General features: G+C 41.3%; 1 protein-coding gene across 1 annotated transcript; it reads left to right on the forward strand.

Moving 5' to 3' along the window:
* Positions 1–669: 669 nt before the first annotated feature.
* On the forward strand, positions 670–21,004 carry LOC104240231 (hydroxyproline O-galactosyltransferase GALT3). Its single transcript, XM_009795013.2, has 7 exons — positions 670–1,593; positions 18,307–18,533; positions 18,641–18,919; positions 19,262–19,390; positions 19,524–19,700; positions 19,771–19,878; positions 20,628–21,004. Exons 1-7 carry the CDS (start codon positions 768–770, stop codon positions 20,832–20,834), a joined length of 1,953 nt encoding a protein of 650 aa, XP_009793315.2. The 5' UTR covers positions 670–767; the 3' UTR covers positions 20,835–21,004.
* Positions 21,005–22,500: the final 1,496 nt, after the last annotated feature.

The following is a 22,500-nucleotide window of genomic DNA, read 5'->3' on the forward strand; positions in this document are numbered from 1 at the left end:
GGGTTCTATTCGATTGTAATTTATCCCAAATCAATAAGAATGCTCTCTTTTTCTTTGCAATATTGTTCTTTACTGTTTTATTTCACTTTCCAATTTTTTTAAAGAAAAATATTTTAATATACCATCTTCCGACAAAAATAAAATGTTGACTCGTTTGTAAATGACTGAAACGGACTCTTGAACTAATAGGTCGGAGCTGAACTGAACCAAGTTGGAAGAACTAATAAGTTTGCGAAACTCAATCCAAATAGAGCTCCAACACAACTAAAACCTCCAAATCCAACTTCCCACTATTTTTCTCAGATTTCTTTCATTCTCTGCAGATCCAGAGGTTCATTCAAGGCTTAATTTTTGTGCCTCTTGTTTTTCTATCTTTCCCACCTTTCCCTTTAACCCCATTTACTTAAAATAGTAAACTTTATTACTTTCTGAAGTTCATTTACTGTAAAAACAAGAACCCCAAAAAAGAAGAAGCATAAAGTTAGTCACTTTTCAATTTTCAAGATTGTTATTAGCATCTGTATATCTCTTTTGGGGTTTGTAAAGATTCAATTTTTTCAATTCTTGGGTGTCAAAAAACTAAGTATTGGAAGGTGGGGAGGGGGGTGGGGAGTTTTGGTGGGAGGGGGGGGTGAGGTAGGTTAGTGCAATCTGTAAAGATTCAATTTTTACAATTCTTGGGTGTCAAAAACTAAGTATTGGATCCACCTTGTGGGGAGTAGGGGTTGGGGGGGGGGTAGTTTTGTGCAATCTTAGTTAAGTAGGTAATGAAGAAGTATATATTATCAAGAAAAGTGGGAAGGAAAAAATGGGCTGGATTTCTGCTGATTTTTGTTCTTGCAATAGTCTTGTTCACTAGATATAGCAATGTCGGAAAATCATACAGCAGTAGTGTAGGAGAATCTCCAAAAAAGCAATCAGCTTATGAGTTTTTCAATAACAATAATAATGAAGGTTCAAATGATGTTGTAGATGAAAATGTCAAATTGCCTGAATCAAAATCAGTAGTAGAGCTAGTTACTTTTAAGGAAAAACCGCGTCTTATTAACGTCGAAGGGCTTAATGAACTATACAGCTTGAGTTATAATGTTTCAAAGGAAGAGTCTAAGGCACTGTTAGTATGGGATAAGATGAGATTGTTGTTATCGAGATCAGATGGTTTGAATGGAACTGCTCAAGGAGTTAAAGAGGCTGCTTTAGCATGGAACGATTTGCTGTCGTTTATTGTGAAAAGGAAGGCTACTGAATCTTTTGAGAAGCAAAATGAGGATTGCCCTTATTCTGTGACTGCATTTAATGCAACAACGTCGAGGGATGGGAGCAATCTTAGGATCCCTTGTGGCTTAGTTGAGGATTCATCTATTACTGTGATAGGCATACCTGATGCAAAACAAGAAAGTTTTCAAATTGAGCTTGTGGGCACGAAACTTCCTGAGGAATTAAAGCCTCCTATAGTTTTGAACTATAATGTAATTTTGCCCGGGAAAAACTTGACGAAGGAGCCACTTATCACTCAGAATACGTGGACTGATGAATTAGGATGGAGTAAGGTGGACAAATGCCCTGATCATGGCTCTACCGACGTGATAAAAGGTAAATCATACAAAAGAATTTGCGTGCATCTTTTCATCTTTTAATTTGTGTTCATTCAGAGAAGAAACTGTTACATGTGATCTTGGATATCTTTATTAGAGATAGTCTTCTGTCTTAGATGTTATCTTACTTGCTACAAGGTTTTTTTTAACGAGGGATTCATGCTACTTGTGGCTCTTTACAGTTTATAAGGTGCATTGAGTGAATTGCAACCCTTTTCTAAATAATATTTGATGTTGCAAGCAGAGGTGGAGCCAGGATTTGAAAGTTATGGGTTCAGAATTCTAATCATGTTAAGTTATTAGATTCTAAATTAATAATTAGTATATATTCAATGAATTTTATAAGACAAATATAGAGTTTGGACCAAAACTACTGGGTTCGGCTGAATCTGTAGCTGATGGGGTAGCTCCGCCCCTAGTTGCAAGCTCTTCAAATTATGAAGTGACCATCTCACCATTTGTGTGAAAAGAAATTGTTCCGGTCATGCTATTTGGTAAGTCATATCACCATTTGCATATTGGAGAAAGTTATATGGAGTTATAATGCCTTTAGTCAGTAGATGAACTGCCCCTTTTTTATTTATTTAATCTTGACATCATATAATGATAGCATGTACCTTGGCCAAGGTAATTTCTACTTATCGCAGTGTATCCTGTGAAATGTCTTAGTTCTCTATTCTTACCAGAAGCAAATAGGGCAGTAGCGCTTTAGCAAGCGTAAACCTTCTTCAGTGTCCAATATTCTAAATAAACATCCAGTAGTAGTTGATCACGCCCAACTATACCTTATAAAAAGGACAAGTGATCATTGTAAATATAATCCGAGTATTTAGTCCAGAGTCGAATCTCACAGGGAATTAACCTACCAATTACTCTTGCCATACTTACTGAATTCTTCGTAATCAACTTTCCAGATATTTTGAATAACAATTGGTGATGTTTTTACTAGCTATAACTGAATAAAATTAAGTAAACTAAAAGCTAACTATGATTAAGCTCTAAATAGATAAGAGAAGGATCTAAGGTTGTGATTTCCCCCTATTGATGGAATCCCTTCCTGTTATGTTTCGCATAGAGTTGCTTAATCGTCTCTATCAGTCATGGGCACTCTTATTTCCGTAAATCTCTCCCGAGTAATTACGACAATTTACTAGACGCACTCTCCCGAGTTATGCTAGCTGGCTTTTATTACAGCTCACTTTAGATCGCACCCAAGGTTTCGTTATCCCTAATCCCACCTTTAAACCCTCGGTTATTGATTCCTCATATACTTTGGGAGTGGTGTTGTTCAACAACTACCTAAATATGCACTTTCTCCCGAGTAATACATACTAAATAGGCATAGCTAATTGAGGATCCTATCAATTAACTACAACAAGAGCGTAGTTGAACAAATAGAGATTAAACTGGGCAAACTATATTAACATAACACGAAGTTCATCCTTCAACAGGTTGCATCAAAACCCTAGACTAAATAATTAGCTACTCATAATCGTGTTCATAATAACAACAAAATTCATCATGAATGATAAATACAAAAGGAAGTAAGATATAACTCAACGTCGAATTATCCTCCTTGCCTCTTGCTTCTTCTTGCCTTCAACTAAGCTGTAAAAACCTTGATAATGTCTCTTTGGGCGAGCTGTACCTCTTATAGGTTAAGTGGAATTACCCCAAACTTCCAAGTTTACCCATGAAATTATGTGCTCCGAACTGGACTAGCGCGGTCGCGCTCGTGGCCGCGCATATTGCATAACATTCTGCCTCGATTTTCCGGGCTAGCGCGGTCGTGCTAAGCTGGTTCATCTTTTTATCTCTTCTTTTCTCTCTTCTTTCACACGTACTCAGCTCCGAGGGGCTTCCCTTGCTTTAATTTAGCTCCAAACACTGTCCTAAGTCCTCATAAGCGCAACTCGCTCCTGCAAAATATGAAATTCACAATTAGAGCCAATTTATCATCATTTAACTATCCTAGAACAGTGAAGCATAGTCAAGTTGGGGCATAAATGGTCGCCAAACTACATAAATCTAGCCTATTATCAACACCCCACACTTAAATCATTGCTAGTCCTCGAGCAATCCACTACACTCTATAAAGGTTCCTTCACTAAGCTTTTCCCTTAACGTATCATACCAAGCACAAATCACCAAAGTTACGTCTAGTAGTGTACAATCTTTGCCTCAAGAGTCGACTCTCACGTGCCGTGCAATATTCATACTTACTCAAATTACTCTATACAGAGGTCAATACTTACCTTTCCTTCGTGAATCACATACCCTCACATCACACAAGAGAGTAGTTCCACAAATAATAATATTAAGAGCAATTAGGAACTCAGATAGACAAAATTCGCTCACTCTCCGAAAGGAAATTCATATGCCACACAGATGCACCATAGGCTTGCCCATAGTGTACTGCTCTACTAATCGAGCCTATTCAGTCTAAGATCAATTAGGACTTCATTTGGTTGTAATGTAGGCTAAGGGACGGGTAGAATATATTTGGATATAGTGACTAACCTCCCTAAACACTTTTAATACAATCACATTCGCATTCAAAACCATACTTATGTCAGACCAGACATTCTACCACACTTCTATTTATAATACCCCAAACTCCATTAGGTGCAATTATATCAAGTCACCACTTATCAAGTACTACATTTACTCATTCTATTTTTTTTTTCTTTTTTAAGTGGTGCTTATTCTTTTACTTTTTTCAAAATACTGCACCTTTTTCTCTATTTCATCAGTTCCGCTCAAAAACCAAACCACCACCCCACACTTTAACTTTTGCATATTTCATAACCATTCAAGTGCTCATGGGAGGTAAAGGGGTTCAAACAGATGGGCCGTTCAAACAATTGGGTAAGGTTTGTAATGTGGTTGCCAAAGAAACAGGCTTATAGGCTCAACGGGGTTAACTACGATGTATCGCATTTAGGTGGGTCTACTTTATATATCTGGCTTAACAAAGAAATGCCTATATCACTTCTAAGACTGAATAAAACTACTATTTCGCTTTGCAAACACACGAGGCAAGTTCTAGGCATCAAATACAGAGCATAGAATACAGTACAACTCACACACACATGGCACATGACTCACTCCAGATTGGCTTATCAAGACACTCTCGTTTGAGTACTCAAGTCAGTTACAAACATACAATTTAAGGCACTCTAACAAGAATCAACCACTGAGACTAAGCGTCACACTCTAGTGTCTACTGTGTTCAGGTGTATCAACGCCAAGGGCTTCTCTTTCTATTTTAGCTCATAGCCCATCAGTACTAACTAAAAATTAGAAACAAAATAAACAAAAACTAACTACACCCGGTTCAAGCAAAACCCTTGGAAAAGAACAGTGGCCCAAAGAAAAACCAAGGGGGAGTTACTACACTACCTAAAACAAAAAAATCTTTTTGGTATTTTCTTTAGACTTACTTCCCTCAAGAAAACTGTCTAGAAGATCCATCATCCGGAAGAGTCCAACATATTTCTGTTTTTTTCTTTTCTATATATATATATATATATATTCTTCAGATTTTCACGTCGACTTAGACCCTCAAGAACCCCGTCGAAAGAGATCCGTCGTCGGGACAAGTCAACTTACCTAATTTGACTATTACTCAAAACCACCGAAAACAATCAAGAAAAACAAAGAAAACATCAAACAGTCAAGTTGTTACATATACACACATACACACATACATTGAAGTATTCCCACCCCACACTTAAAAGGAAGACATGTCCGCATGGCATCCAAAATAAAGAACAATGAGGTAAAAAAACTTCCCCGAGTGATCACTCTTGATTGGAGACCGTCTCCGGATTTAGATTGCAAGCACGACCGAGAGCTCTCACCTTGCCCAATACTTTCTTCTCCGATTTCACCTGCTGGGCAGCCACCGCGTCAATACGTGTACCTAAGTCAGCGACCGAGGTATGCAATTCAGCCATCTCCCACTCCAAAGTTGTGAATCGGGTAACCCGAGCAGCCCCAGATGGTGCTGCAGCCTCTGCAATTTGCTCATGGGCCGGTGACTCGGCCCTCACATCCTCCTGCTCAGCCTCCTCTTCCTCAGAATCATCAGATTCACCACTATCATCACCACCCGTTGCCACCTTCTCCTTCCCAGTAGTTACCTTATCAGCGCGGAACTTGGAGTCTTTTGGCACTAGCCCATCCACATTCAGATTTTCCGGCACCCGAACTGCTCGACAAAGTCTAGTAACTAAGGAAGGGAAGAAGAACCCATACCTTTTCACCGGACAACAGGTGAACATCTCCTCATGAATCAGCTTGGCCACGTCAAAGTTGTGACCATTCATAAAGCACCAAATCAGAGCAGCTCTAGGACCATTCACCTCCGTGGTGTTGGAAGACGGGATCATGCGGTTATTGATGACATACAACCAACACTTCCCTTCAAAGGTGAGCTCCGCGGAGTGAAACTTCCGCCCATATTTCATCCAGACAATTTCCTTGCCGGGTACACAGATTGTTGCAAAGAACCTCTCCCACTGCGTGGTGTGATCTGCCATACATTTCATAATAGTCTTCATACTCATTCATAGGAGGGGGCAACTGGTATATCCTCCGAATAGCCTCAACAGAGGCATCCACTGCCTTTCTGCGCACAATTACTACGCCATTCACATGTTCTTTTCCATTGGCGTAGAATTCACGGACAACCATCACATTTCCCTCGTTCGGCTCTTCAAAGAAGATTTGTAGTCCCTGCCTTACGAGCTCATTATACAAGTTAGGGTAGCCCAGCTGGAGTGACCCTATATCTATGCCCTCTCCGGTATCGGTTTCTTAGGGGCCTTATCAGCAATAAATGGGTAATTGTGACCAATTGTGCGAGTGAAGTCTGAGTAACCGCAATTGAGTCACACCTTTTGTGTTGTGCTAATGCTATTATTCTTCCAGGTACTATGACTCCATCCAGGAAATGCCGCAGCACCGGTGCCTCGTCCAGTGGTCAAGCTGGATTGTCCAGGGCGCGCGGATCAGCTCCTGCTCATCCCTTTGATAGTAGTAGGTTCGTCTTTGCCAAGGCTCAGGACCGCTTTGCTGATAAGGCCCCTAAGAAACCGATACCAGAGAGGGGCATAGATATAGGGTCGCTCCAGCTAGGCTGCCTTAACTTGTATAATGAGCTGGTAAGGCGGGGACTACAAATCTTCTTTGAAGATCCGAACAAGGGAAATGTGATGGTTGTCCGTGAATTCTACGCCAATGTAAAAGAACATGTGAATGGCGTAGTAATTGTGCGCAGAAAGGCAGTGGATGCCTCCGTTGAGGCTATTCGGAGGATATACCAGCTGCCCCCCCCTGTGAATGAGTATTAAGACTATTATGAAATGTATGGCAGATCACACACGCAGTGGGAGAGGTTCTTTGCAACAATCTGTGTACCCGGCAAGGAAATTGTCTGGATGAAGTATGGGCAGAAGTTTCACTCCGCGGCGCTCACCTTTGAAAGGAAGTGCTGGTTGTATGTCATCAACAATCGCCTAATCCCGTCTTCCAACACCACGAAGGTGAATGGTCTTAGAGCTGCTCTGATTTGGTGCTTTATGAATGGTCATAACTTTGATGTGGCCAAGCTGATTCATGAGGAGATGTAGGTATGGGTTCTTCTTCCCTTCCTTAGTTACTAGACTTTGTCGGGCAGTTCGGGTGCCGGAAAATCTGAATGTGGATGGGCTAGTGCCAAAAGACTCCAAGTTCCGCGCTGATAAGGTAACTACTGGGAAGGAGCAGGTGGTGATGATAGTGGTGACTCTGAGGAAGAGGAGGCCGAGCAGGAGGATGTGAGGGTCGAGTCACCGACCCATGAGCAAATTGCAGAGGCTGCAGCACCATCTGGGGCTGCTCGGGTTACCCGATTCACAGCTTTGGAGCGGGAGGTGGCCGGATTGCGTACCTCGGTCGCTGACTTAGGTACACGTGTTGACGCGGTGGCTACCCAGCAGGTGAAATCGGAGAAGAAAGTATTGGGCTGGCTGAGAGCTCTGGGTCATGCTTGCAATCTGAACCCGGAGACGGTCTCCGATTAAGAGTGATCACTCAGGGAAGTTCATTTACCTCACTGTTCTTTATTTTGTATGCCATGAGGACATGTCTTCCTTTTAAGTGTGGGGTGGGGATACTTTAATGTATGTGTGTATATGTAACAACTTGATTGTTTGATGTTTTCTTTGTTTTTCTTGATTGTTTTCGGTGGTTTTGAGTAATAGTCAAATTAGGTAAGTTGACTTGTCCCGACGACGGATCTCTTTCGACGGGGTTCTTGAGGGTCTAAGTTGACGTGAACTTGAGGGTTTAAGTCGACGTAAAAATCTGAAAAACAGAAATATGTTGGACTCTTCCTGATGACGGATCTTCTAGACAGTTTTCTTGAGGGAAGTAAGTCTAAAGAAAATACCAAAAAGATTTTTTTTGTTTTAGGTAGTGTAGTAACTCCCTCTTTGTTTTTCTTTGGGCCATGGTTCTTTTCCAAAGGTTTTGCTTGAACCGAGTGTAGTTAGTTTTTGTTTATTTTGTTTCTAGTTTTTAGTTAGTACTGATGGGCTATGAGCTGAAATAGAAAGAGACGCCCTTGACGTTGATACACCTGAACACAGTAGACACTAGAGTGTGACGCTTAGTCTTAGTGGTTGATTCTTGTTAGAGTGCGTTAATTTGTATGTTTGTAATTGACTTGAGTACTCAAACGAGAGTGTCTTGATAAGCCAATCTGGAGTAAGTCATGTGTCATGTGTGTGTGAGTTGTACTGTATTCTATTCTCTGCATTTGATGCCTAGAATTTGCCCCGTATGTTTGCAAAGTGAAATAGTAGCTTTATTCAGTCTTGATATAGGCATTTCTTTGTTTAGCCAGATATATAAAGTAGACCCACCCGAATGCGATACATCGTAATTAACCTCGTTGAGCCTATAAGCGTGTTTCTTTGGCAACCACATTACAAACCTTACCAAATTGTTTGAACGGCCCATCTGTTTGAACCGCTTTACCTCCCATGAACACTTGAATGATTATGAAATATGCAAAAGTTAAAGTGGGGTAGTGGTTTGGTTTTTGAGTGGAACTGATGAAATAGAGAAAAAGGTGCAGTATTTTGAAAAAAGTAAAAGAATAAGCACCACTTAAAAGAGAATGAGTAAATGTAATGCTTGATAAGTGGTGACTAGATATAATTGCACCTAATGGAGTTTGGGGTATTATAAATAGAAGTGTGGTGGAATGTCTGGTCTGACATAAATATGGTTTTGAATGCGAATGTGATTGTATTAGAAGTGCTTAGGGAGGTTAGTCACTATATCCAAATATATCCTACCGGTCCCTTAGCCTACATTACAACCAAATGAAGTCCTAATTGATCTTAGACTGAATGGGCTCGATTAGTAGAGTAGTACACTACGAGCAAGCCTATGGTGCATCTGTGTGGCATATCTGAGTTCCTAATTGCTCTTAATATTATTATTTGTGGAACTACTCTTTTGTGTGATGTGAGGGCATGTGATTCACGAAGGAAAGGTAAGTCTTGACCTCTGTATAGAGTAATTTGAGTAAGTATGAATATTGCACGGCACGTGCGAGTCGATTCTTGAGGCAAAAATTGTACACTACTAGACGTAACTTTGGTGATTTGTTCTTGGTGTGGTACGTTAAGGGAATAGCTTAGTGAAGGAACTTTTATAGAGTGTGGTGGATTGCTCGAGGACTAGCAATGATTTAAGTGTGGGGTGTTGATAATAGGCTAGATTTATGTAGTTTGGCGACCATTTATGTCCCAACTTGACTATGCTTCACTATTCTAGGATAGTTAAATGACGATAAATTGGCTCTAATTGTGAATTTCATGTTTTGCAGGAGCAAGTTGCGCTTATGAGGACTTAGGACAGTGTTTGGAGCTAAATTAAAGTAAGGGAAGCCCCTCGGAGCTGAGTACGTGTGAAAGAAGAGATAAAAAGATGAACCAGCTAAGCGTGACCACGCTAGCCCAGAAAATCGAGGCAGAATGTTATGCAATATGCGCGGGCATGAGCGCCGCCGCGCTAGTCTAGTTCGGAGCATATAATTTCAGGGGTAAACTTGGAAGTTTGGGGGTAATTCCACTTAACCTATAAAAGCTCCAGTTCGCCCAAAGAGACATTATCAAGGTTTTTACAGCTTAGTTGAAGGCAATGAGGATAATTCGACATCGAGTTCTACCTTTCTTCCTTTTGTATTTATCATTCATGATGAATTTTGTTGTTGTTATTATGAACACGATTATGAGTAACTAATTATTTAGTCTAGGGTTTTGATGGAATCTGTTGAAGGATGAACTTCGTGTTATGTTAATATAGTTTGCCCAGTTTAATCTCTATTTGTTCAACTACGTTCTTGTTGTAGTTAATTGATAGGTTCCTCAATTAACTGTGCCTATTTAGTATGTATTACTCGGGAGAGAGTGCATATTTAGGTAGTTGTTGAACAACACCACTCCCAAAGTATATGAAGAATCAATAATCGAGGGTTTAAAGGTGAGATTAGGGATAACAAAACCTTGAGTGCGATCTAAAGTGAGCTGTAATAAAAGCCAACTAGCGTAACTCGGGAGAGTGCGTCTAGTAAATTGTCGTAATTACTCGGGAGAGATTTACGGTAATAAGAGTGCTCATGATTGATAGAGACGATTAGGCAACTCTATGCGAAACATAACAGGACGAGATTCCATCAATAGGGGAAATCACAACCATAGATCCTTCTCTTATCTGTTTACAACTCAATCATAGTTAGCTTTTATTTTACTCAGTTATAACTAGTAAAAACATCACCAATTGTTATTCAAAATATCTGGAAAGTTGATTACGAAGAATTTAGTGAGTCTGACAAGAGTAATTGGTAGGTTAATTCCCTGTGGGATTCGACTATGGGCTTAATACTCGGATTATATTTGCAACGACCGCTTGTCCTTTTTATAAGGCATAGTTGGGGGGAGGGGGGTGAAATAAAACAAATGTTCAGTTAAACAAAGTGTTAGGCGGGCGGGACTAGCGCGGCCGCGCTAGTGAAACAGTGTACTTGGCCATATGCGCGGTCACTAGCACGGTCATAGCGCGGGCGCGCTACTAGGTGAGATGCTAAGGCGGAATGTTTGCCCATATGCGTGGTTGGTAGCGCGGGCGCGCTCTTGAGCTCAAAATTTTTCCATTTTTTTACCTTTTCCTTCCGCGTCCGATGGACTTATCACTTACCCAAGCTCACCTGCATTGGTTAGTACTTACAAAAATCAAAATTAACAATACTAACTATACTAAAGTCACTACGCATTGATTTGCCTCCCAACCAGCGCCTTAGTTAATGTCGTTGCACGACGGTTACAACAAATCAATGGGTTTCCTCCCGTGCAGCGCCTGATTTAATGTCGCGGCACGACGCAGATAAGCACATTTAAGGCTCGCTCGACCTCTGAGGTTCAGTTAGATGGATCACTGACACTTTCTTTGGTTCATCCATGCCCACATATGGTTTTAATCTTTGCCCATTGACTCTAAATGTATGAGAGTCTTTCTCTGAGGTAATCTCCATGGCACCTAAAGGGAATACTTCGACCACTCGGAGTGGTCCAGACCATCGTGACTTGAGTTTACCCGGAAATAGCCTTAATCTTGAGTTATAAAGCAACACTGTGTCTCCGGGATTGAAATTTCGCTCAACAATGTTCTTGTCGTGCAACCTCTTCATTCTCTCATTGTACAACCTCGTGCTCTCGAAAGCCAGAAATCGGAACTCGTTTAGCTCATGCAATTCTGTGACTCTATTTGCTCCCGCAGCCTCAATGTCCAGATTTAGTTGTTTCATTGCCCACCAAGCTCTATGTTCTAGTTCCACTGGCAAGTGACAGGCCTTCCCGAACACCAACTTGTATGGTGACATACCAATTGGTGTTTTGAAAGCAGCTGTAGGCCCAGAGTGCATCATCTAGCTTTTTCGCCTAATCAGTTCTTGTGGCATTCACAGTCTTGGTCAGTACACTCTTTTATCTCTCTATTAGACACTTTGACTTGTCCACTGGTCTGAGGATGATATGGTGTTGCCACCTTGTGGCGCACATCGTACTTTGCTAGCAATTTCTCGAAGGCTCGATTGCAGAAGAGAGTGCCTCCGTCGTTGATAATAGCTCACGGGGTCCCGAAACGGGTGAATATATTCTTCTTCAAAAACCCCACCACGACTCTTACATCATTAGTGGGGAGTGCTGCAGCTTCCACCCATTTGGACACGTAATCCACAGTAACAAGTATGTACTTATTGCCAAAGGAGCTGACGAAGGGGCCCATGAAGTTTATCCCCCAGACATCGAACACTTCAACCTCTTGAATTGGGTTCATGGGCATCTCATGGCGACAGGAAATGTTCCCGGTTCGCTGACATTCATTACAGCCCTTCACCCATTGATGTGCATCCTTAAACACTGTTGGCCAGTAGAACTCGACTTCTAGCACTTTTGCTGCCGTCCTAACTCCTCCAAAATGCCCGCCATACGCCGATGCGTGACATGCCTGCAAAACAGAAGATTGTTCTATCTCGGGGACACACCTCCGGATCATATTGTCAACACATATTTGAAACAGATAAGGTTCATCCTAGTAATACATGCGACAGTCCCAATAAAGCTTTTTCTTTTGCACAGAGGAAAGGTCATAGGGAACTATACCGCTTGCCAAGTAATTTGCAAAGTCTGCATACCATGGCACTTCCTCAAGGCTTGTAGCGAGTAGCTGCTCGTCTGGAAAGGTTTCCAGAATATCCTCTACCTCAACTGAGTTTTCAACTCCTTCAAGTTGTGATAGATCAGCGACTTGGTTTTCTGTGCTCGTACGGTCACGAATCACCAGGGAATCAGGCGCGGTTCGGACTCCTTCTTCTCAATCAAGTACTTGAGAGCTGCATGATCAGTATATACAATTACCTTAGAGCTAATCAGGTATGATCTGAACTTGTCGAATGCAAACACCACAGCCAGCATCTCTTTTTCAGTCACAGTGTAGTTCAGCTGGGCTCCACTCAACGTTCTACTGGCATAGTAAATTGGGTGCATTAGCTTATCTCTCCGCTGTCCCAGCACTGCCCCCACTGCACAGTCACTGGCGTCATACATGAGTTCGAATGGTTGCTCCCAATCGGGGGTAACAATGATGGGTGCTGTGACTAGCCTCTTTTTCAACTCCTCGAATGCTACACTGCAATCATCAGAAAACATGAAAGGGTGATCTTTTTCTAACAACTTACATAGAGGGTTGACAATTTTTGAGAAGTCTTTTATGAATCTCCGGTAGAAATCGGCATGCCCGAGGAAGCTCCTGATTGCTATGTGGGGGTGGCAGCTTTGCCATCACGTCAACTTTAGCACGATCCACCTCGATTCCCTTGCTTGATACCCGGTGTCCCAAGACTATGCCCTCTTGTACCATGAAATGACACTTTTCCCAATTAAGTACCAGGTTAGTCTCATATATCTTTTCAACACTCGGGTCAGATTTGTAAGGCACTAGTCGAATGAGTTTCCCACCACTGAGAAATCATCCATGAACACCTCCATTATGTCTTCGACCATGTCAGTGAATATGACCATCATGCACCTTTGGAATGTGGCGGGTGCATTGCATAGGCCAAAGGGCATCCTCCGAAAAGCATAAATTCCATATGGACATGTGAAAGAGGTCTTCTCTCTGTCCTCTGGTGCAATGGAAATTTGGTTGTACCTTGAGTACCCATCCAGAAAACAGAAGTGGGACCTTCATGCCAGTCTGTCAAGTATCTGATCAATGAAAGGAGGTGGGAAGTGGTCTTTCCGAGTGGCCAGATTTAATTTCCTGTAGTCCATACAAATTCTCCGGCCTGTGACGGTTCTTGTAGAGATCAGCTCATTGTTATCATTTTTGACCACCGTCATACCACCCTTCTTAGGAACACATTGCACTGGGCTAACCCAGTTGCTGTCAGAGATGGGGAAAATGATTCCCGCATCCAACCACTTAATCACCTCTTTCTTCACCACTTCCTTCATGTTGGGATGCAACCTTCTTTGGTGCTCCCTAGAAGGTTTGTGCCCCTCTTCCAGCAGAATTTTATGCAAACAATATGCTGGGCTGATCCCCTTAATGTCTGCCATGGTCCAACCAATGACAGTCTTGCACTCCTTAAGTACCTGCAAAAGCTGTTGTGCCTGCACATCTAACAAACTAGGTGAGATAATAACAGGTAATGTGGAGTTAGGTCCTAGGAACGCATTCCTGAGATGGGTGGGCAGTGGCTTCAACTCCAGCTTTGGTGGTTCTTCTATGAATGGCTTGGCTGGAGGAGTTTCTCTGTTTTCTAAGTGCAAGGGCTCGAATTCAAGTGCTCTATCCCAAAACCCTCTGCCCTCTAAGCCATCACCCATTCTGCCAATTCTTCCCCATTCACCTCATCTGAATTTACAAGACATGCAGCAAGAGGATCCTCAATAGTCAATGTCTCATCATCCGCTTCCACGATTACATCCACGACATCAATAAGAGAACAATTGGCGAATTCACTTGGTCGCCTCATAGATTTCTGCACGTTGAATGTTATCTCCTCATCGTTCAACCTCATTTTGAGCTCCCCAGTTTCACAATTAATGAGAGCTCGCCCTGTGGCCAAGAACGACCTTCCCAAAATTATGGGAATTTCTTCATCCACCTTGCAATCCAGAATCACAAAATCTGCAGGGAACAAAAATTTCCCTACCTGTATCAACACGTCATCCAAGATACCAGAAGATCTTTTCACAGTTCTGTCAGCCAGCTGCAATAACATAGATGTGGGTCTAGCTCTTCCAATCCCCAACCTCTTATAGATCGCCAGGGGCATAAGATTTATGCTAGTCCTCAAATCGCAAAGTGCCTTGGCAAAGACAAAGTTACCAATGGTGCAGGGAATTGTGAAACTCCCTGGATCAGACAACTTCTCAGCAACTGGTCTAGTCACCACAGCACTGCAGGTCTAAGTTAGAGTCACTGTGGCCAAATCTTGGAAGTCGAATTTTCGGGACATCAAGTCCTTCATCATTTTTGCATAACCAGGCATCTCCTTCAAAGCATCAATCAATGGAATATTAATCTGGATTTGTTTCAGCATCTCCAAGAATTTCTTGTATTGTTCCTCTTTTTGATATTTGGTCAGCCTCTGAGAGAATGGTGCTGGAGGTCTCTTCTTCCCAATGATTTGGGTTTTCTCTTTGTCCGACACCACCTCAACTACCGGTTCCTGGGCTGCCTCAGCTTCTTTCTCAGCCTCAATCTGTGTGTTGGTTTCTTTCTGGGCAGGCTGTACTGTCACCTCTGTCAGTTTCGTTGAATTATCTAGCTCAATGGGCACTGGTACAAGTGTCTCAGCTTGTCTGATTCTTCCCTCCAGATATTAATGAGGTGGGCGGGAAGGATAGAGCCCAACTTATTATATACGGATACGAATATTCCTTGTCATTCTAATCTTGATATAGTTCCAACAGGCCTATTCTTTGACTCTCCTATAGTGTATAGTATATTCTTTTCATCTTCCTACTAGGATAGATATTCTAACAACACACTACCTAGCTTAGCTAGTTAGCAGCTCCGCATCGTGAACTGCATCGGAAAGGGCATCCGCTTTCTCGAGCCCTCTCTTGCTCCAAGTTTAAGTCTCAGCCATTACGTAGACTCACTGCCATTAGCTGCTTCGGGCCTTGATCTTTTGGATTTACCTGCGTGTCTGCAGGCAATGTCCCATGAGGACGATTATTCAAAGACATCGAAATTTGGCCCATCTGCACTTCAATATTCTTTATAGCTGACTTATGTGCATCTACTCTTTCACTCATTTTCGCATTTGACCCAATAACCTGCTACATCATTGCCTCGAGTCTAGCAAACCCATCTTCCTGTCTCCCACCATGTTGTTGCTGAGGAGGATGGTAACCCTGCCGCTAATTTTGATTGTTGTATCCCTGTGGCCTTTGGTATGGTGCCACATTATTGTGAGGTCGCATGCCTCCCATATTCCATTGTTGAGCTGAGGCTGGACTGGCCTGTATGGCTGATTCTGTTGGCCCCAATTCTGACCACCTTGTCTCTGGCCCCCATAATTAGACATATAATTCATGTCCTCGGGGTAATGATGATGATCACTTTCTGCATCCCATTGGCCACCAATTGGCTGACTAATGCAAGATGTACATAAGCCCCCATTGGTAGTATCTACAATGTGCACCTGCTCCTTCTGCCCTAACTCTTCCACCTTTTTGGTGAGTATACTCATCTGTGTCATTAAGGTGACCATATTTTCAGCAAGAGTGTTGGACGGATCTAAGGGCACTGAGTGAACTACTGTAGTGATAGGTGCATTCCTGGTTGTCCACCCCGAATTCTGTGTCATCTTGTCAAGCAGGCTCTGGCTTTCTCTCCATGTTTTGCTCAAGAATGCCCCACCCGCTGAAGCATCAACATTAGTTTTCACGCTATCTGTCAAACCCATGTAAAAACGCTGCCCCAACATCTGATCTGAAATACCGTGGTGCGGACATATCACCAACATCCCTTTGAATTGTTCCCATGTTTCTTGTAGTGTCTCCATTGATTTTTGTTTGAAGCTCAAGATTTTATCAATTTGCTGAGCAGTCTTGTTGGGTGGATGAAACTTATTCACAAATTGCTTGACTAACTCCTCCCAAGTCGTGATGGAATTAATGGGGAGTGAGTTTAGCCAGGTCTGGGCAGCTCCTGTCACTGAGAATGGAAACAACAACAACTTTATTGGTTCTTGAGTTACGTTGGGCTGCTTTTGAGTTTTGCAAATTGACAGGAAATTCTTGCTGCTGAGGATCTTCAATGTATGACCCCGAAAATAGTCCCTTGTTTTGCAACAAGTGCAACATGTTGTTTGTGATTTGAAAAGATTCGGCCTGTATCTGCGGGACTAATATCGCTGTGGCCAAATTCTCTGTTGTGGGTTGTGCCCAGTCATATAGAGCAGCCTCTGGCACAAGAGGTGCTACTGGCGCAGCTGGGTCTACCATGTTATCCTCCAGTCTGGTTCGAGTTGTTCAGTTGATTGTTGTTGTTTGTTTTTCCGGTTGGCCCGATTCAGGGCCTTGAAAACTTTCTCGGGATCTGATAATGCTTCAAATACTTCACCAGTTCTCGATGAGTTTCTAGGCATGCACCTGTATAACCAAGTCAACAAACGTTAAAATTTCAATGTATAGATTTGAAAATAAAGAAAACTGACTACACTAAGAATTTTTGTATTTCTTTCAACTGTAATTGATAACACCTTTAATTCCCCGGCAACAACGCCAAATTTTGATCACGCCCAACTATGCCTTATAAAAAGGACATGCGGTCGTTGCAAATATAATCCGAGTATTTAGCTCAGAGTCGAATCCCACAAGGAATTAACCTACTAATTACTCTTGTCAGACTCACTGAATTCTTCGTAATCAACTTTCCAGATATTTTGAATAATAATTGGTTTTTACTAGCTATAACTGAGTAAAATTAAGTAAACTAAAAGCTAACTATGATTGAGTTGTAAACAGATAAGAGAAGGATCTAAGATTGTGATTTCCCCTATTGATAGAATCCTTTCCTGTTATGTTTCGCATAGAGTTGCCTAATCGTCTCTATCAATCATGAGCACTCTTATTTCCGTAAATCTCTCCTGAGTAATTACGACAATTTACTAGACGCACTCTCCCGAGTTACGCTAGCTGGCTTTTATTACAGCTCACTTTAGATCGCACCCAATGTTTCGTTATCCCACATTTAAACACTCGGTTATTGATTCCTCATATACTTTGGGAGTGGTGTTGTTCAACAACTACCTAAATATGCATTCTCTCCCGAGTAATACATACTAAATAGGCACAGCTAATTGAGGATCCTATCAATTAACTACAACAAGAACGTAGTTGAACAAATAAAGATTAAACTGGGGAAACTATATTAACATAACACGAAGTTCATCCTTCAATAGGTTCCATCAATACCCTAGACTAAATAATTAGCTACTCATAATCGTGTTCATAATAACAACAACGATTCATCATGAATGATAAATACAAAAGGAAGAAAGGTAAAACTCGATGTCAAATTATCCTCCTTGCCTCTTGCCTCTTCTTCCCTTCAACTAAGCTGTAAAAACCTTGATAATGTCTCTTTGGGCGAGCTGGACCTCTTATAGGTTAAGTGGAATTACCCCCAAACTTCTAAGTTTACCCCTGAAATTATGTGCTCCGACCTGGACTAGCGCGGCTGCGCTCGTGCCCGCTCTAATGGCCACGCATATTGCATAACATTCTGCCTTGATTTTCTGGGCTCGCGCGGTCGCGCTAAGCTGGTTCATCTTTTTATCTCTTCTTTTCTCTCTTCTTTCACACGTACTCAGCTCCGAGGGGCTTCCCTTGCTTTAATTTGGCTCCAAACACTGTCCTAAGTCCTCATAAGCGCAACTCGCTCCTGCAAAACATGAAATTCACAATTAGAGCCAATTTATCCTATCCTAGAACAGTGAAGCATAGTCAAGTTGGGGCATAAATGGTAGCCAAACTATATAAATCTAGCCTATTATTAGTAGTTAGCAGCACCTTATTGTTTCCATTGCTCCTTATGACATAGTAATCTGACATATTCTTCCTACATATATCAGTTGACGGACTAGTCAAGTGCAATGCCAAAATTTTCCGAAATAATGTTGAGGAAATTGCAAATTCGACCAGTCCAAAGTCCACGGATGTGTCAAATGCTAGTGCCTACGGCACAGCCAATTACCCTTTTCTTGAAGGTAATCCATTTACTGCAACACTATGGGCCGGTATAGAGGGGTTTCATATGACAGTCAACGGAAGACATGAGACTTCTTTTGCATATAAAGAGGTAAGTGTTTGTAGATTCAGCGATATCACTGAGCTTTATTATCTTTTAGAACTGTCGCCAGAAGTTAATGGATAACTCCTTTTATACTGCTGTTTTCGCAAATGCAGAAACTCGAACCTTGGTTGGTTAGTGGAGTCAATGTGATAGGTGGTTTGAACATCATATCGATCTTAGCCAAAGGATTACCTGTTTCCAATGATTTGGACTTGGGTTTTGATGTTGAGGACCTCAAAGCTCCACCAACTCCTAAAAAGAGGCTCGTCATGTTAATTGGGGTTTTCTCTACTGGAAACAATTTTGAGAGACGTATGGCACTGAGAAGAACATGGATGCAATATGAAGCTGTGCGCTCGGGAGAAGTAGCTGTCCGATTTTTTATTGGTCTTGTAAGTGAAGCATTCAAATGGAAATAGTTATTATGTCCCTAATTTTCATATTCTTAGCATCTATTTCAAGTACTCAAATATAGTTTAGTAACATTGCTAAAGTCCTCCTTCGATCATTTTCAATGGCTTGGTTCTTCTGATAGATTTTATCAGATCTTGAATCAAGTTACTCATTTGTTGTAGTAAATAAAATTACGTGTCAACTGCTCTTTGTTCCTGATAATGTCTGATTAGCGGACAATAGGAAGAGTCCAAATCAAGCACTCTTATTCTTGTTTAGCCATTGTTGCTCAATTATTGTGTCTGACCATTTTTCTTTGCTTTATTTGAAAAAAAATGCAGGACAAAAATAGGCAGGTCAACTTTGAGCTATGGAAGGAAGCACAGGCCTATGGAGATGTCCAATTATTGCCTTTTGTTGATTACTACAGCCTGCTCACTTTGAAGACTATCGCAATTTGCATTATGGGTGTATGGACTTTTCAACTATATATGAGTACAAGATAGAATTATTTGTTTATGAATTATCAGAGAGAAATACATAGTGATCGGAACGATTTGTAGAATAATATCTGGCTAAAGCATTACTGTACTTAAATTGCAGGTTAAAATCCTACCTGCCAAATATGTTATGAAGACGGATGACGATGCTTTTCTGAGGATTGATCAAGTTCTATCAAGCCTCAAGGGAAAGGATCCTAATGGCCTATTATATGGTGGAATATCTTTCGAGTCAGCACCCCATAGGGAAAAAGATAACAAGTGGTACATCAGTGCCGAGGTATTCTATTTCTAAACTCATATCTTCTCAGCATGTTATAATCTTCCTTAATCACATTTTCGTTCTGCAGGAATATCCGCCTTCCTCCTATCCCCCTTGGGCGCATGGACCAGGTTATATTATTTCTCGAGATATAGCTAAGTTCATTGTTCAGGGCCATCAAGAAAGGGAACTAATGGTAATACTCATTTGATATTGTTATGAAACAAATTCTACTCTTTTTTTTTGACCTGATCTTTCTGTCTTCTTACCATGGAGTACTACAAAGATATAGTTAGTTCTAAAACATATGACTCCTAGGAGAAAGGTGAATAATTGTAGAATCTAAAAATGAAACGAGAGTTATATGATTAATCCCATCCTGTTCCAGGATAGGTGGCTGATACTAAAATAATAAGTGAAGTTGTCGTCGTCTGACCAAATTGCTGGGACACCAGACCGCCCGTGGCCACCCATTTTGTCTTGCTAAATGAAATGGCTCTCTTAGTTACGCTGCGCCCCGACCCGAGTCCCCACGTCCGTTTTTCTACACCCGCAACCCAATAAGTTGGCAAAGCCAACACAAGATTAGGGCCGTCCCCTTCATTCTCTGCTGACCCTGGCCTGGGCTGGCTTCTTGGGGAGCCTGTTATGCCTGAAGATACAGAGAAGTGTACGCTTATAAGAAAGAAAAAGAAGCAAGAAAATGAGGAAGAATAAGTGAAAAGGCATTTGTATCTAGTAGGTATCCGATGGAACAATCGATGTGTAAGCAAGCTGGTCTGACTACCGCTATTATCAAACAAGGAAAAAAAAACCATTTGTATCATTAATAGAAAAGAGCACATTAGACTTTCTAATGCTAAAATTCCGTTCAAAATGCTAAATTTGTTCGTTGCTTTTTGTGTATAATGTTGTTTTCTTGTGTATATCTTGTGTTGTTGCCAGCTTTTTAAACTCGAGGATGTTGCTGTGGGCATATGGGTTGAGGAATTCAGGAGGAAGGGTAACAAAGTACAGTACGTCGACGATGATAGATTTCACAATGCTGGTTGCGACTCAGACTATATTCTTGCACATTATCAGACTCCAAGAATGGTACTATGTCTGTGGGAGAAGCTGCAGAAAGAGCGCGAACCGAACTGCTGTGAGTGATCTTACTGCAATCCTAAATGTTGCAAATTGACTAATGAGTAAAATGATTTTGCAGATCCAATGGCTTCAAATATGATTCTGTTTGTTAATTCTTTCAGAAGGTCGAACTGCAATTGTAAATTGTTTCATTGGCACTATATTATTGTTGTCATGGTGGTTATTCTATGTAATCTACGTGTCAGTGTTGCCATAGGGAAAATCGCAAAATAAGCTCAAAGGTCTGCTGGGGCGTTAAGCGCAAAGCGCAAATAAATTATGGGTTTAATGAAGAAAGGCGCAAATGGAGAAACAAAATATAAATATGTTTGTGTAGTCCAAGACTACTAATTATAAGCATGAATAACAAATATATTAGCAAAGAAATTTTAAAAAATTATGATAAATTGAAATATCAATTGTTTAGTGTTGCTTCCTTAGGCTTAAGCTCATTATCAAGGTAATAGATGCGTTAGAGCCTCGATGACGACATTGAAGTGCCAACTAGGCGAGGCGAAGCGCCCTTGCTTTCGGGCTTATGCGCTTTAACCCGGCCTTTGACAGCACTGTTATGTGTCATTTTATGCTGTCTTGGTAAGTTTTTGAATCTTGAAAAGAAAATAACATATACCAACAAGTTGAGTCGTTGGTACTCCGCATCTTCATGGAGAATTCAATTTCATCGGGTCCATGTCGGAGATAGTGTGGCAGTCGTTACACCATTTGTACAGGTCACTACTTCTGCGACAAGGAATTTCGCTCCCTTAGGACAGTTAGAGTTATTGCCGCTGTGTATCGGGGCTTCCATTCAAAGCTTATAACACTTCTCCTTTCGATTTTCCAGCATCGAGCATGTGTCAGACTCTATACATCGTGTTACTACTTAGCACGAGTCGTGAATTGGTATCTTCGTATAGATAGTACTCCAACTACCTTATTATTACGTAAAAATAGCACGGGCTGACCAGTTTTCGGACTGGTCATTCAAAAATAGCTAGCATTTGCCAAGTCATTGAAAAATAACCACTATTTTGCTGCAACAGAGACCGGTCCAGCATAATATACTGGAGTTCGGTGCACCTGTGTATGAACTTCCAGCATATTATGCTGGAATTCCAACACACGGAAAGTTCCAACATAGTATACTGGAGATTCGAGCACTTGTCTATGAACTTCCGGCATATTATACGAGACCGATATACTTTGTTGGAACTCCAGTATATTATGCTGGAACTTCTATCATATTATGCTGGAGTTCCAGTATACTTATCCTGGAACTCCAGTATAATATGCTGGAGTTAAAGTATACTTATGCTGGAACTCCAGCATAATATACTGACGTATTTTTCGGGTTTTGAACAGTGCTTTCGCTCAGATTTATCTTTACATGAAAAGTGGCTAAATTTCGATTACTTTTGAAAGCGTGACTATTTTTGAATGACCACTTATAAAACTGGCTATTTTTGAATTTCTCCCATGTTAAACTATTGGTATCTTTTTTAGTGCGTCTTCCTACATCTAGAGGCAGTATCCCTTTGACAAGAAAAAAATGCAATAAGACAGCTCGGCGTACTAAGCTTTCGCTATGCATAAGGTCTGGAAGAGAGGCGGAGCACAAAAATTTATTGTATAAAACCTTATCTTGCATAGCAACTTTACCAATTACGTTAAGACTCGCCTTCAAGAAAAA

The sequence above is a fragment of the Nicotiana sylvestris genome, chromosome 5 (genome assembly GCF_000393655.2).
Source record: "Nicotiana sylvestris chromosome 5, ASM39365v2, whole genome shotgun sequence".
NCBI lineage: Eukaryota > Viridiplantae > Streptophyta > Magnoliopsida > Solanales > Solanaceae > Nicotiana > Nicotiana sylvestris.